General features: G+C 44.2%; 1 protein-coding gene across 2 annotated transcripts; it reads left to right on the top strand.

Annotated features, from left to right (window-relative positions):
• The first annotated feature begins 4,186 nt into the window (after window positions 1-4,186).
• Window positions 4,187-11,533, top strand: LOC104666623 (HLA class II histocompatibility antigen, DM beta chain). Of its 2 annotated transcripts, XM_010368732.2 has the most exons (6): window positions 4,189-5,344; window positions 7,199-7,480; window positions 8,707-8,991; window positions 10,505-10,621; window positions 10,780-10,815; window positions 11,170-11,529. In XM_010368732.2, the coding sequence occupies exons 1-6, from the start codon at window positions 5,290-5,292 to the stop codon at window positions 11,184-11,186; spliced, it is 792 nt and encodes a 263-aa protein (XP_010367034.2). In that variant the 5' UTR covers window positions 4,189-5,289; the 3' UTR covers window positions 11,187-11,529. The 2 variants fall into 2 exon arrangements, with proteins under 2 accessions (XP_030784580.1, XP_010367034.2); XM_030928720.1 differs by lacking the exon at window positions 10,505-10,621 and having other exon boundaries at window positions 4,187-5,344; window positions 11,170-11,533.
• The last annotated feature ends 568 nt before the right edge of the window (window positions 11,534-12,101 follow it).

Here is a 12,101-nt window from a genome sequence, read left to right as displayed (position 1 = left end):
TTAATTCATAAATACGCTATGTTTTTTATTGTTATTATAAATGGTAGGCAATTTTCAGTTATTTTCCAATTGATTATTAGCTAAACAGGATTTAAAGTAAGAAATCCTGAGTTCAAGTAATAATTCTATTACTTAGTATCTGGGTAAACCTTGGCAACCACTTAACCTCCCTCTGCCTCCATTTTCTCATGGGTAAGATGAAGATAGCATTCTTCAATAGTTGTGGTGGCAAAAAATAAAAAGGAAAAAAGGAAAAATAGTTGTGGTGGCAAATCAGATAGACTATCCCCTAGTGGTTCAAGTAATTTGGCTGTGGGATGGAAGGATGGTGCACTGACTACAGAAACTATAATCCAAAGGTCAGAGTCTAGAGCAGTGAATCCTGACAGGGTAGGAGAGTGTGTGTGTGGGTGGAGGTGAGGTAAGGGGTAGATGGCAGGAATGGGGTGGGAATTGGACAGATTGGGCAAGTAATATAATCTTGGCAGGATGTAGGTGTGTGTAGTTTTGAAAAGACACTGAAGTCACGAATGTAGTCTTATGCTATGAAGCATGATTAACGGGTTGAGCAATTTTGTGTTTATAAAATGGAGACTTCAGTTAAAACCATCTGCCCCAAAGAGGAACCTGAGAACTGACATGGAGCAACTTTAGGAAGTGCCTAGAAGAGATTTATTATTATGGCCATACTCTCAGAAAAGCACAAGAGATTGTATTTGTGACTTCCTCCAATGTGTAGTGCCAGTGATGTTATTGTAGCTTGTCTTTGTTTTAGCTACCCAAAGCTCCTCGTAGGACACCTCCTCCCTGATGGCACCTCACAGCATTGTCAAGCTTGTGAGGTTATACAGCAGACCTACGATGCCAACTGCCTTCCTCCTCTCCAACACAAATCCAGCCCAGTATTCAAGACTCATTCCAGGTCCTCTCGATTGAGAGTACTCCCTGTCTACCATGCCCATGGTGATTTCTCTCTTCTTTTTTAAGACCACTGGCCTTATTGCTCTCTTATTGCTTACTTGCTTTAATATAAACTGTTTAAAGTGTTTGTTCTCACTCCCCAACTGACCTACAAGCAAAGTGATATGGGAGCAGAATCCATATCTTCTCATTCTGAATGTTCCCAGTAATGCTTTGCACACAAACCCTGGGACTAGTCCACTGCAGGCATGTGGTGGCCAGGCTAAGGGCAGAGGCAGTGGGAAAGGAGAGGACTCACTCTTTGGGTGGTTGTGTAGAGTCAGTAAAAGAAAGGCAACATGTGGGAACCCGGTTGGGGCTCCATGCCTCTTCAGTCCCGGTGCTATATCAATAATTAACAAAAAGCAACAATGGACAGAGCAATTGAGATGTTATTTTGGATTGGCTGGAGGTGGGAAGACAGAGCTATATCTGTAAAAATAGAAGGGTTGGGAGGAGGAGAGGAAGGAAAACACTGCTGAGCACAGGTGTCTGGGTTTTCTGTCCTTCTTTATTCTAAAAAGCTTCCTCAGTGTTTCAATTAATAGAGAAGTGAAATCTTCTCCTATCATCTCCTGTTGTGGCCTCACAGAAGGTTTCACATCTCCTTTGACTGCCGGAGCAGAGATCTAGACATAAGAGGGAACTACATTCAGCCTCACTGTTACTGGCTACGGCCATGTTCAGTGCTGGCACAGGACCACACAGCCAGTGCCCCTTGCCAGGGCTAGGCTTTGTAGACATTGAAAAGGATCCCAGGACTTGGTTCCTATAAGGTTAGGATAACAGCTTACCTGGACAGGATGGGGAGGAATGTGAGGGGGAAATGTATGGAGTGGGGGACGCGGGGGAAAATTCAGTTTTAAAACTTGTCAAAAGAGAAAGTGGAAGGGATGGTGGTTCTCAGAGCAGAAGGAACTCTGAGGACGGGAAAGATAAGACTTGGGTGAACTGGGTTATGGATTGTGACTCTTCTCTTTCTCCCTTTCTCAGCAGAGGCCTCACTGACTCCCTTTATCTGAGCCATCCCAGTTCTAGGATGTAGTGAGTGTGTGGGCATGCTCAAGTGTGTGTGTGTGTGTGCACGCACATGCATGTGTAAGAGCTGTATAAGAAGAGGAGTTACAACCTTTAGACCTTGGGTGTGAATCTTTGGACCTGTTTTCCAACCTGGGAAATGGGACAATTAACAAGTTTTTTGTGTGTGTGATTTTTTTTTTTTTTTTGAGACGAGTCTCACTCTGTCACCCAGGCTGGAGTGCAGTGGCACAATCTCGGCTCACTGCAACCTCTGCCTCCCAGGTTCAAGCGATTCTCCCACCTCAGCCTCCAGAGTAGCTGGGATTACAGGCACGTGCCACCATGCCCGGCTAATTTTTGTATTTTTAGTAGAGACAGGGTTTCACCATGTTTGCCAGTCTGGTCTCGAACTCCTGACCTCAGGTGATGTGCCTGCCTCGGCCTCCCAAAGTGCTGGGATTACAGGTGTGAGTCACCACATCTGGCCAACAAGTCTTTTAAGATGAGATGAGATAGTATATAATGGACCTACCTAGCATTGTATCTGTTCTAAAGTAGAAGCTCTACAAATTATGCACTCCCCACCCCATATTCTGCCCACTCCAACACACTTGACAGTTCATTAGCAGAGTTAGAGTATATAATCAAGGTGAGTGGGGGCAGTGGCTGGGAGCTATGGCAGAGCTTCAGTTAATCTCAATTAGTTACACCACGAGTCTTTTGTTTTTGGTAATGATCTTTGTATGTATTTTTTTCTAACCATTTTCTCCACAGGTATTAGATTTTCCTGAGATTAGGGACTTTGGGGGAGGGCAGCTAAGTGTGGTGTCAAGGGGACCCCTCCACATCTTCTTTTGTTTAGCTCACTATTGAATAAAATCCAAGAGTCCTCAGAAACTAAGGTGTGGAGAGCAGCCCTGAAACCTACTGAGGAGCAGAAGGAAGCCAATTTAGAGTTTCAAGTTAGTAATGGAAAATCCATCAACTGTATAGTTCACAATGGGATAGAAGAATGAATTGCCATTTAAAATCTGCTTTTTCAGTCCAGGCACAATGGCTCATGCCTGTAATCCTAGCACTTTAGGAGGCTGAGGTGGGTGGATCACTTGAGGTCAGGAGTTCAAGAACAGCCTGGCCAACATAGTGAAACCCCGTCTCTACTAAAAAAAAAAAAAAAAAAAAATTACAAAAATTAACCAGGCGTGGTGGCACATGCCTGTAACCCCAGCTGCTTGGGTGGCTGAGGCATGAGAATCATCTGAACCCAGGAGGCAGAGATTGCAGTAAGCCGAGATCATTCCACTGCACTCCAGCCTAGGCAACAGAGTGAGACTCTTTAAAAAAAGCCGTGAAAAAATAAATACGCAAATACATAAAATTTGCCTTTTCAAGACACACACGTGACCAACAAGCATATGAAAAAATGTTCAACATTACTAATGATTAGAAAAATGCAAATCAAAATCATAGTGAGATATCATCTCATTATGGCTATTATTAAAAAGTCAAAAAATAACAAATGTTGGAGAGGTTGCAGAGAAAACAGAAGGCTTATACACTGCTGGTGGGAACATAAATTAGTTCAGTCATTGAGGAAAGCAGTTTGGCAATTTCTCAAGAAACTTAAAGCAGAGCTACCATTCGTCCCAGCAATCTCGTTATTAGCATATACCCAAAGGAGTATTAATTGTTCTACCATAAAGACATATACACATAAATGTTCACTGCAGCAGTATTCATCACAGCAAAGACATGGAATCAACCTAAATGCCCACCAACAGTAGATTGTATAAAGAAAATGTGGTACATATACACCATGGAATACTACACAGACAAAAAAAGACGAGATCACGTCTTTTGCAGCATCATGGATGGAGCTGGGGGCCATTATCCTAGGCAAACTAACACAGGGGCAGAAAATGAAATACTACGTGTTCTCACTTTTCTAAGTGGGAACTAAACATTGAGTACACATGGACACACAAAAAAGGGAATAGACACTGGGCCCTACTTGAGGGTGGAGGTTGGGAAGAGGGAGAGGATCAAAACACTGCCTATCAGATACCATACTTATTACCCGGGTGATGAAATAAATTTGTATGCCAAATCCCCATGACACACAATTTACCTATATAACAAACCTGCACATGTACCCTTGAACCTAAAACAAAGGTTAAAATAATTAAAAATAAATAAAATATAGAATCTTACTTGGTATTCTCAAAAAATAAAAAACAAAATCTGTCTTTTCAGGGGAAGAAAAGTAGGAAAGCTTTATCTCATTTTCCTAGTGGCTTCATAATGCAGGGACCTGCCCCCAGGGAACAGGGTATAGTAGAGGAAACACACAGCGGTGTTTAGAGTTTGGGGGAAGGCAGGTGAGCTCTGGGCACCGACCCGTCACCAGCTATTTTTCAAGGAGTCTGAGTGGTGTTAACCTGCAGTCTACCCCGTGAGATTGCTCAGAGTGTAGGAGGATATGGTTTACTGGCTCCAGAAAGCAGCTATTATAACTGAGGAGGAAATGAAGCTTGACTGGCTAGAACAGAAGCAACAATGGAGGCCCATGGAGGGATTTTCCAGGCCCCTATTCCTGATCCCTAAGGTGGCGCTGCTTCCCTTATTCTGCAGTCTTGCTTTGAGACCAGACAATTCTGTACTCTGTCTGTGCCTCCTTCCTTCTCAGCAGCTCTGCCTCTGCCACCTGCCCCAGAAGGGCTCTGGGTCCTCTCATCTCAGGACAGACAAAGGTTTTTGTAATTATCTTCTTGGGTAACCTCCCTGTAAGGAATAGGAGAGGTTATCTGGTCCTGGTCTTTTGGGAGAGCATTGAGAGGAAAAAGTTAAACCAGTGGGCAGCCCAGGCTGCATACATCCTGGGAATATTGCGATTATTCTCTCCAGTAATCTAGGGAAATCCACTGGTTGTTCTGCAGAAAAAGAATTAAGAGAGAACAGGAGACCTGTTGTCTAAGCCTAAGGCAGGGTGAGGTTTACCTAGTAACTGATGATGCTAGGCCGAGGCACTCAGCGATTTGTCTCTACATCTGTCCCCGCCTACCTAGCCAATCTGTCCCTGTTTGGGACACTGGACTCCCGTGAGCTGGAAGGAACAGGTTTAATATCTAGGGGCTGGGTATCCCCAAATCACTCATTTGGGGGGATCAAGGGACCCGGGCAATATAGTATTCTGCTCAGTGTCTAGAGATCATCTACCCAGGCTGGGGCTTCTGGGACAGGTGAGGACCCACGGACCCTGGAAGAGCTGGTCCAGGGGATTGAACTCCCGCCATCTCTACAGAGCAGAGCATGATCATATTCCTGCCGCTGCTGCTGGGGTTCAGCCTGGGCTGCACAAGAGCAGGTAAGGACACTTCTTCCGGGGACTCTCCCTTCCCCTGCTCCTGTTTCAGGATAAGGGTGTTCCATTTTGTAATTGCATATGACCCCCTGGATAGTTTGTCTCCCTGGTATATATTCCTATAGCACTTTGTACTTTATCTTTGTAGCAATTTTAATGTAATTAATCTGTATAATTATCTGTGCAGTGTATATTCCCTGCTGGAATATAGGCAAGGACATTGTTCATCTTATTTATTGCTGCATCCCCAGCTCCTAGCACAGTGCCTGCATGCAGCAAGTGCTTCGTAAATATGTGCAAACTGAATATTTAATATTTCCAGCACAGTACAAGGCTGACTCTTTCTCTTGACCCTTATTCTCTCTCGATAATTTGCCATACTGAAGGTCTGTGTTCTGGGCAGATTGTCATGTTTAAATACGCAAATAATCTCGGGGGGCCACTCCTATCCCTGTGCTTAGTCTTGCATAAAGAGGAGACTGGATCTAAAAACTTATCTACTATTTCTATTGACTCCCTCAAATCAGGCTTTCAGAAACTTCAGGGTATGAGCTTGGTCAGTAGACGGTCCCTGAGCAGGAAATCTGTGCCAGACTAACTGGATGTCACCAAGGCTTAGGTTCTCAGCTGAATATAAGAAAAATCAACTTTTTTTCTTCTATATGCTCACACTCAACACTTCTTTGACCAATTGTGTGGGTTTTTTTTTTTTCTCATAGCAACCAATTATCCTATATTAGCTGGATATCCTATAATTCAATTCCATTGTGACATTAACTGGAGTTAACATAGAGTCCAAAGGTTAAAGACTCAGTCCCATAAGGCCACCTCCATTTCAGACACCAATCACAAGTAGTAGCTTCCCGAGTTACCTACATCTTCTGTCCAACTTGGCTACAAATCAGAGGTTCCCATGACCCCCTCCTTGGGGTTGATAATTTGCTAAAGTGGCTTATGGAACTCAGGAAAAATTTACTTACTATTGTAGACTTTTATAAAGGATATTTTATTTTAATTGATAATGATTGTACATATTCCTGGGGTGGATAATGGTGTTTTAGTACATGTAATGTACAGTGATAAGATCAGAGTTAGCATATCCATCATCTCATTGATCATTTCTTCGTGTTGGAAACATTCAATATCCTTCTTCTAGTGATTTGAAATGATATAATGTATTATTGTTAATGATAGTCATCCCACAGTGGTATAGAACACTAGATTGTAATTTTGCATCCTTTAACAAAGGATATTTTAAAGGATACAAATGAACATCCAGATGAAGAAATACCAGGTCTGGAAGGGTCCCAATCACAGGAGCTCTGTCCCCACAGAATTGGGGTACTTCACCTCCTGGCACGTGGATGTGTTTACCAACTGAGAAGTTCTCTAAACTCCACAGTTCCGGGATTTCTATGGAGGCTTTATCACATAAGCATGACTGATTATTAACTCAATCTCCAGCCCCTTCCCTTTCAGGGAGGATGGGGGAAGGGACTAAAAGTTCCAGGCTTCTAATCATGGCTTGGTCTTTCTGGTGACCAGCCCCTCCTCTAGGAGCCCACCAAGAGTTACCTCATTAGAACAAAAGACACTCCTGCTATCTAGGAAATTCTAAGCGATTAGGCACTCTATGTCAGGAACCAGGGTCAAAGACAAAATATTAGAACAAAAACAAAAGATGCACCTAGCATCCCTATCACTCAGGAAATTACAAGGGTTTTAAGAGCTCTGTGCAGAGCTCCTAGATATATGTCTATATGTTATATATATTTATTATTTATGTATATTTATTATTTATTTATTGTCAGGCCAATAGAAGACATTGACCTGCTCTCCCTTCCCTGGCTCCTCTAGGTGGCTTCGTGGCCCATGTGGAAAGCACCTGTCTACTGGATGATGATGGGACTGCAAAGGATTTCACATACTGTATCTCCTTCAACAAGGATCTGCTGACCTGCTGGGATCCAGAGGAGAACAAGATGGTCCCTTGCGAATTTGGGGTGCTGAATCGCTTGGCCAATGGCATCTCAGATTACCTCAACCAACAGGACACCTTGATGCAGCGCTTGCGCAATGGGCTTCAGAATTGTGCCACACATACCCAGCCCTTCTGGGGATCACTGACCCACAGGACACGTGAGGAGAGAGGGATGCAGAGGGGCTACCAGGAAGTGCAGTTAGGAGGGCAGGCCAGGGAGGAGCCCACAGTGGCCCAGGGGGTTGAGATTTGAGCAGCAAAGAAGAGGAAATGTGTGGATCTGAAATGTATAAAGAGGGGGGATTGAACCTCAAGGGGAACAAGGTGGCTGATGTGAGTGGAACAGGAGTAGAGAAGGGGAGGTGAGGTTTGAACCGCAAGGAACCATGAGGGGAGCTTATGCAGAGGCCAGGGCATCTCAGGATGGGTACCCAAGATGTTCATGCCTTCTTATCCCAGATTTTGGTGTTCTAGATCTGAGGTGGGCCCAGGCATGGGAATATTCGGAATCCTAGGGGATCCTGACACATGCTTTTTCTCACACTTAAACTCTTGCATTGACAATGGCTTGAAGTTTGTAAAAGTAAACTTGAAGCTCTCCACAGTACAGAATAGTGTGTTTCAAGGGTGGTTTCTGAACCACCTTTCTCAGAATTGCCTGGAGGAGGTGCTTGTTAAATATGCAAGCCCCTTGGTACCACTCCAGATCTGTTGAAAGAAAGTATCTGGGGATACAGGCTAGGAAATCTGCATTTTAACATAATTTCTTGGATTTTTATTTAAGATTGTGTTTGAAAAATGTCAAGATAGAGGCAAGCAAGAGGGTCACCTAGGAGAGTAAATCAGTAAAAGATGGCAGTATGAGCAATCTCATTAATTTGACTACATTCATTCCAAATTTAAGAGTGAATCTTAAGTTAGGCTTGTTTCCTTAAACTATGCGAGGAGAAAAGGCTTTAACTAGCAAATTAATGTATTAAACAAGATTTGGAGAAAAATTCCTTTTCCACCTTAAAAAAACCCAGTGTACAACTCTGGATTACTCTTAGCTTACTTATTTCAAATACTTTCCAGCTTACGTACTTGAAATAAATACAATGACTTCTAGAACAGCTTGCAGTTCAGATCTGGTTTTTACTAATTGTAATCAAACATAACTCTGGAGGAGGAAAGAAAGAAAGGGGCAATGAAGGAATGCGAGAGAACAAAGAGCAATGCAGGAATACATTCTAACGATTCCCTTTCAAGGGGCAGCATGGCAGGGGGGCTGGGGTGGGAATTGGGTTGCAAAATCTATGAAGAGTTGTGATAGAAAAAGAAACCAGGTTGGAGAAGAAGCCAGAATGTCACCCTCCTTCCTAAAGATGTTTTTTCTCCTATGCAGGGCCACCATCTGTGCAAGTAGCCCAAACCACTCCTTTTAACACGAGGGAGCCTGTGATGCTGGCCTGCTATGTGTGGGGCTTCTATCCAGCAGATGTGACCATCACGTGGATGAAGAACGGGAATCTTGTCATCCCTCACGGCAGTGGCCAGAAGACTGCCCAGCCCAATGGAGACTGGACATACCAGACCCTCTCCTTTTTAGCCCTAACCCCCTCTTACGGGGACACCTACACCTGTGTGGTGGAGCACATTGGGGCTCCTGAGCCCATCCTTCGGGACTGGAGTAAGTGTATGGCAGATGGATGGAATTAGGGTCAAAGCAGAGAAAATGAGATGTGGATTGATACATGGTACATGGTAGACAGCAAGGTGCTAAAAATGGGGACTGAGTCTGGAGGAACTTATGGGGGGCTTAGGACCAGAATTGGGAAATGGGATAAAGAAATGGAAATATTTAGGTTGATGAAAAGGATTTGCAGTTTTTGCCATTACTTTTAGTGGCAAAAAACGCAATTACTTTTGCACCAATTTAATATTTATATTTAGTCTGTGCTATTGTTGCTCTGGTGGTGTGGTTGATGTTGCTGCATCTATATTTGAGGGCGGGAGGGGAGCGTGCTTGCTTTGAAATGAGGATGTAAATTTGGCAATCGTATTTTCAGAACCCCAAATTGTAATACACTTTTCTAGCCTCCTTCGATTTCAACTGTTCTGGTGCCAGAAGCAGATGGGAGCTGAAGGAATGATGAAGGTTGAAGAAGGGGGACATTTCTTGGTGTGGGGCAGTACTACATTTGGCCTGCTCTACCAAGCATAGGGGAGTAGTCAAGCCACGGCTGGCAGACCATTTGGCGTGCATGCTCAGGGGCTAATGGATACAGAATTAATTACAGTTCAAACACTGTTTGAACTCAGTGTTGGGAGTAGTTAAAGGTATTGTGAGAAGTCGCACACAGCTTTGGGTATTCTTGGGAAAGAAAGAGGAAGAAATGAGGAAGAGGAAGGGTGTCTACAAAGGCCAAAGAACAGGATCTCAGATCAGCTGCTGTAACCAGGTTTCCCCTTGTGGGATGTGCTGTTTCCTGCTGGGCAGTTGGGAAGGGAATGGAGAACAGAGAAGACAGTGGAAATCACATGCTCACTTGAACTTTCCTGGGGAACATCTCCTCACAGGGTGTACAAGCACCTCCCTTTGGTAATGCAGTGTTCATTTTATCATGGGAAAAGAATCTGGGTGGGACGTGATTCAGAACAGGACCAGCCCAAGGAAGTGCAGGGGCTGTGGAGTGGGATGGAGACAAGCTCCATGGGAGATCTAGATGTAGAAGGTACACAAGTAGTAGGATAACTCACAGGATGGATCCACTGGAGGTTAAGACACGTGGTAAGACAGTGTAATAGGAAGCTGCTCAGTTGGAGAAAGTAAGGAAGCAAACATTGTCACCATGGGGGCAATGGAGAGGACAGTGAGGAGCCCTTTATCCTGATAAGAGTGCCTTTTGGGTAAAGGAAGGAAAGAGGATGCCTTGAGAGGCGCCACTGTATTAGAGAGGACCTGGAACCCAGGATGCTAATTCTGGGGAGATGGGTTCCCTAGGCTTACTCTAGGAGTAGAGGTCCATGGGATGAGGGTTTGATTTGAGAAAGATCATTTTCTTGGGAGTGGGTGGTGTGAGCTAGACCCTTGGAGCTGGGATAAAGGACCTTTTAACCCACTGAGAGGTGGCTGCAATAAATGGAATTGCCCTGGGAGTGAGCAACAGAAATTGGTTCAAGTAAGTTTCTATTTTTTGCAGCACCTGGGCTGTCCCCCATGCAGACCCTGAAGGTTTCTGTGTCTGCAGTGACTCTGGGCCTGGGCCTCATCATCTTCTCTCTTGGTTTGATCAGCTGGCGGAGAGCTGGCTCCTCTAGTGAGTGACTCCCTGAACTCCCATCCCCACTCTTGGTCCCAATCTGTCCTTACTTTCTGTTTGTGATTGACTCTCTCCTTCCTACCCTCTTTGCTATGAATAATGCAAGATACTTTCATCCACAAAGACTGGTGTAATCAAGTATCTTCCTCTCTTAGGTTACACTCCTCTTCCTGGGTCCAATTATCCAGAAGGTAACATCTCTGTTGGTCTACTTCCCTACTTGTCCTTTGGTAGGGGTGCCGGTTAGAAGGGTCAGTGTTGGGTTCAACTAATCTTGCTTATTATATGGGTGAGCTTCCATGAGGATCTAGCCAAGGGCATGATTTAAGCTGCCACTGCTAGGGTTAAGAGCAGGAAGGAGCATCCTCCTCTTCTACTAAGTGGGATGTCTGCGGAGAGGAGGATGAAGGTGTTTCCTTTGTACTAGTTGTCGGTGCCCTGGAGTTCTCAATATCACTGTATTAAGGCATGGGATGGTTACAGTGGCAAATGATGGGGGCAAGTTGGGTTGAAGCCTCATTATCTCCTTTTTATTTATTCTGTAGGACGGCACATTTCCTAGAGGCAGAATCCTACAACTTCCACTCCAAGTGAGAAGGAGATTCAGACTCAGTGATGCTACCATGCCTCTCCAACATCTTCAACACCCTGACATTATCTTGGATCCTATGGTTTCTCCATCCAATTATTTGAATTTCCCAGTCTCCCCCTATGTAAAACTTAGCAACTTGGGGGACCTCATTCCTGGGACTATGCTATAACCAAATTATCATCCAAGGTTATATTTCTGGGATGGATATAATCTGAGGAAGGGAGTTAAAGACCCTCCTCGGGCCCTCAGTGTGCCATAGAGGACAGCAAGTCACCGGTGATTGTTTCGGAGAAATAAACTTTAGTGGAAATAATGTTTTTCCATGTCTTCTTCCTGGGGCCCTGGGGAAGGAATATGGGCAAAGCAGGGACTGAGGTTAATTCTCTTCTACTTGAGTGGGGGAGAAGCAGTGCCTTCTTCCATTTTCCCACTTAGACATGACAGAATTTGGGGTCGTTTTCTGATTAATAATTCATAAGGAGAAATTAAACTGTGGTGGGATGGAGTCACAGAGTATGGGCAAGGAAGGGGATTAACAGCTTACTCACGCCATACAGGATCTTATAAGGATTAAATGAGTTCATACTTGTAAATGGCTAAGAACACTGCCAGACACATAGCCAGCCTGCAATAGTGATGTTAGCCATTTTCAGTTATTCAACTTTCTGGCCAGGCATTGTACCAGGTGCCTTGATCCTCATCACAACCGTAAGGCAGACCCCTCAGACCCCTCAGGATTCAGGGAACAGAGCTTAACTCTGGATTGAGTTCTAGACAGTTATTTCTTCCATACCCTGAATGCAGAAGGGAACATAGCTTGAGTGATTATTATATCTTAGGCACTGGGCTCAGACCTTTATATTTGTAGCTCCTTCTCTTCTCACA

Source organism: Rhinopithecus roxellana, chromosome 4, assembly GCF_007565055.1.
Source record: "Rhinopithecus roxellana isolate Shanxi Qingling chromosome 4, ASM756505v1, whole genome shotgun sequence".
Taxonomy (NCBI): domain Eukaryota; kingdom Metazoa; phylum Chordata; class Mammalia; order Primates; family Cercopithecidae; genus Rhinopithecus; species Rhinopithecus roxellana.
This window is presented reverse-complemented; position numbering and strand designations above follow the sequence as displayed.

What these genes read in the sequence shown, in the direction of transcription:
- LOC104666623 (XM_010368732.2), top strand. Translation starts at nt 5,290, where the DNA reads ATGATCATATTCCTGCCGCTGCTGCTGGGGTTCAGCCTGGGCTGCACA. An exon ending in CCTGGGCTGCACAAGAGCAG is followed by an intron (nt 5,345 to 7,198) that starts GTAAGGACACTT and finishes TGGCTCCTCTAG; the next exon opens with GTGGCTTCGTGGCCCATGTG. An exon ending in ATCACTGACCCACAGGACAC is followed by an intron (nt 7,481 to 8,706) that starts GTGAGGAGAGAG and finishes TCTCCTATGCAG; the next exon opens with GGCCACCATCTGTGCAAGTA.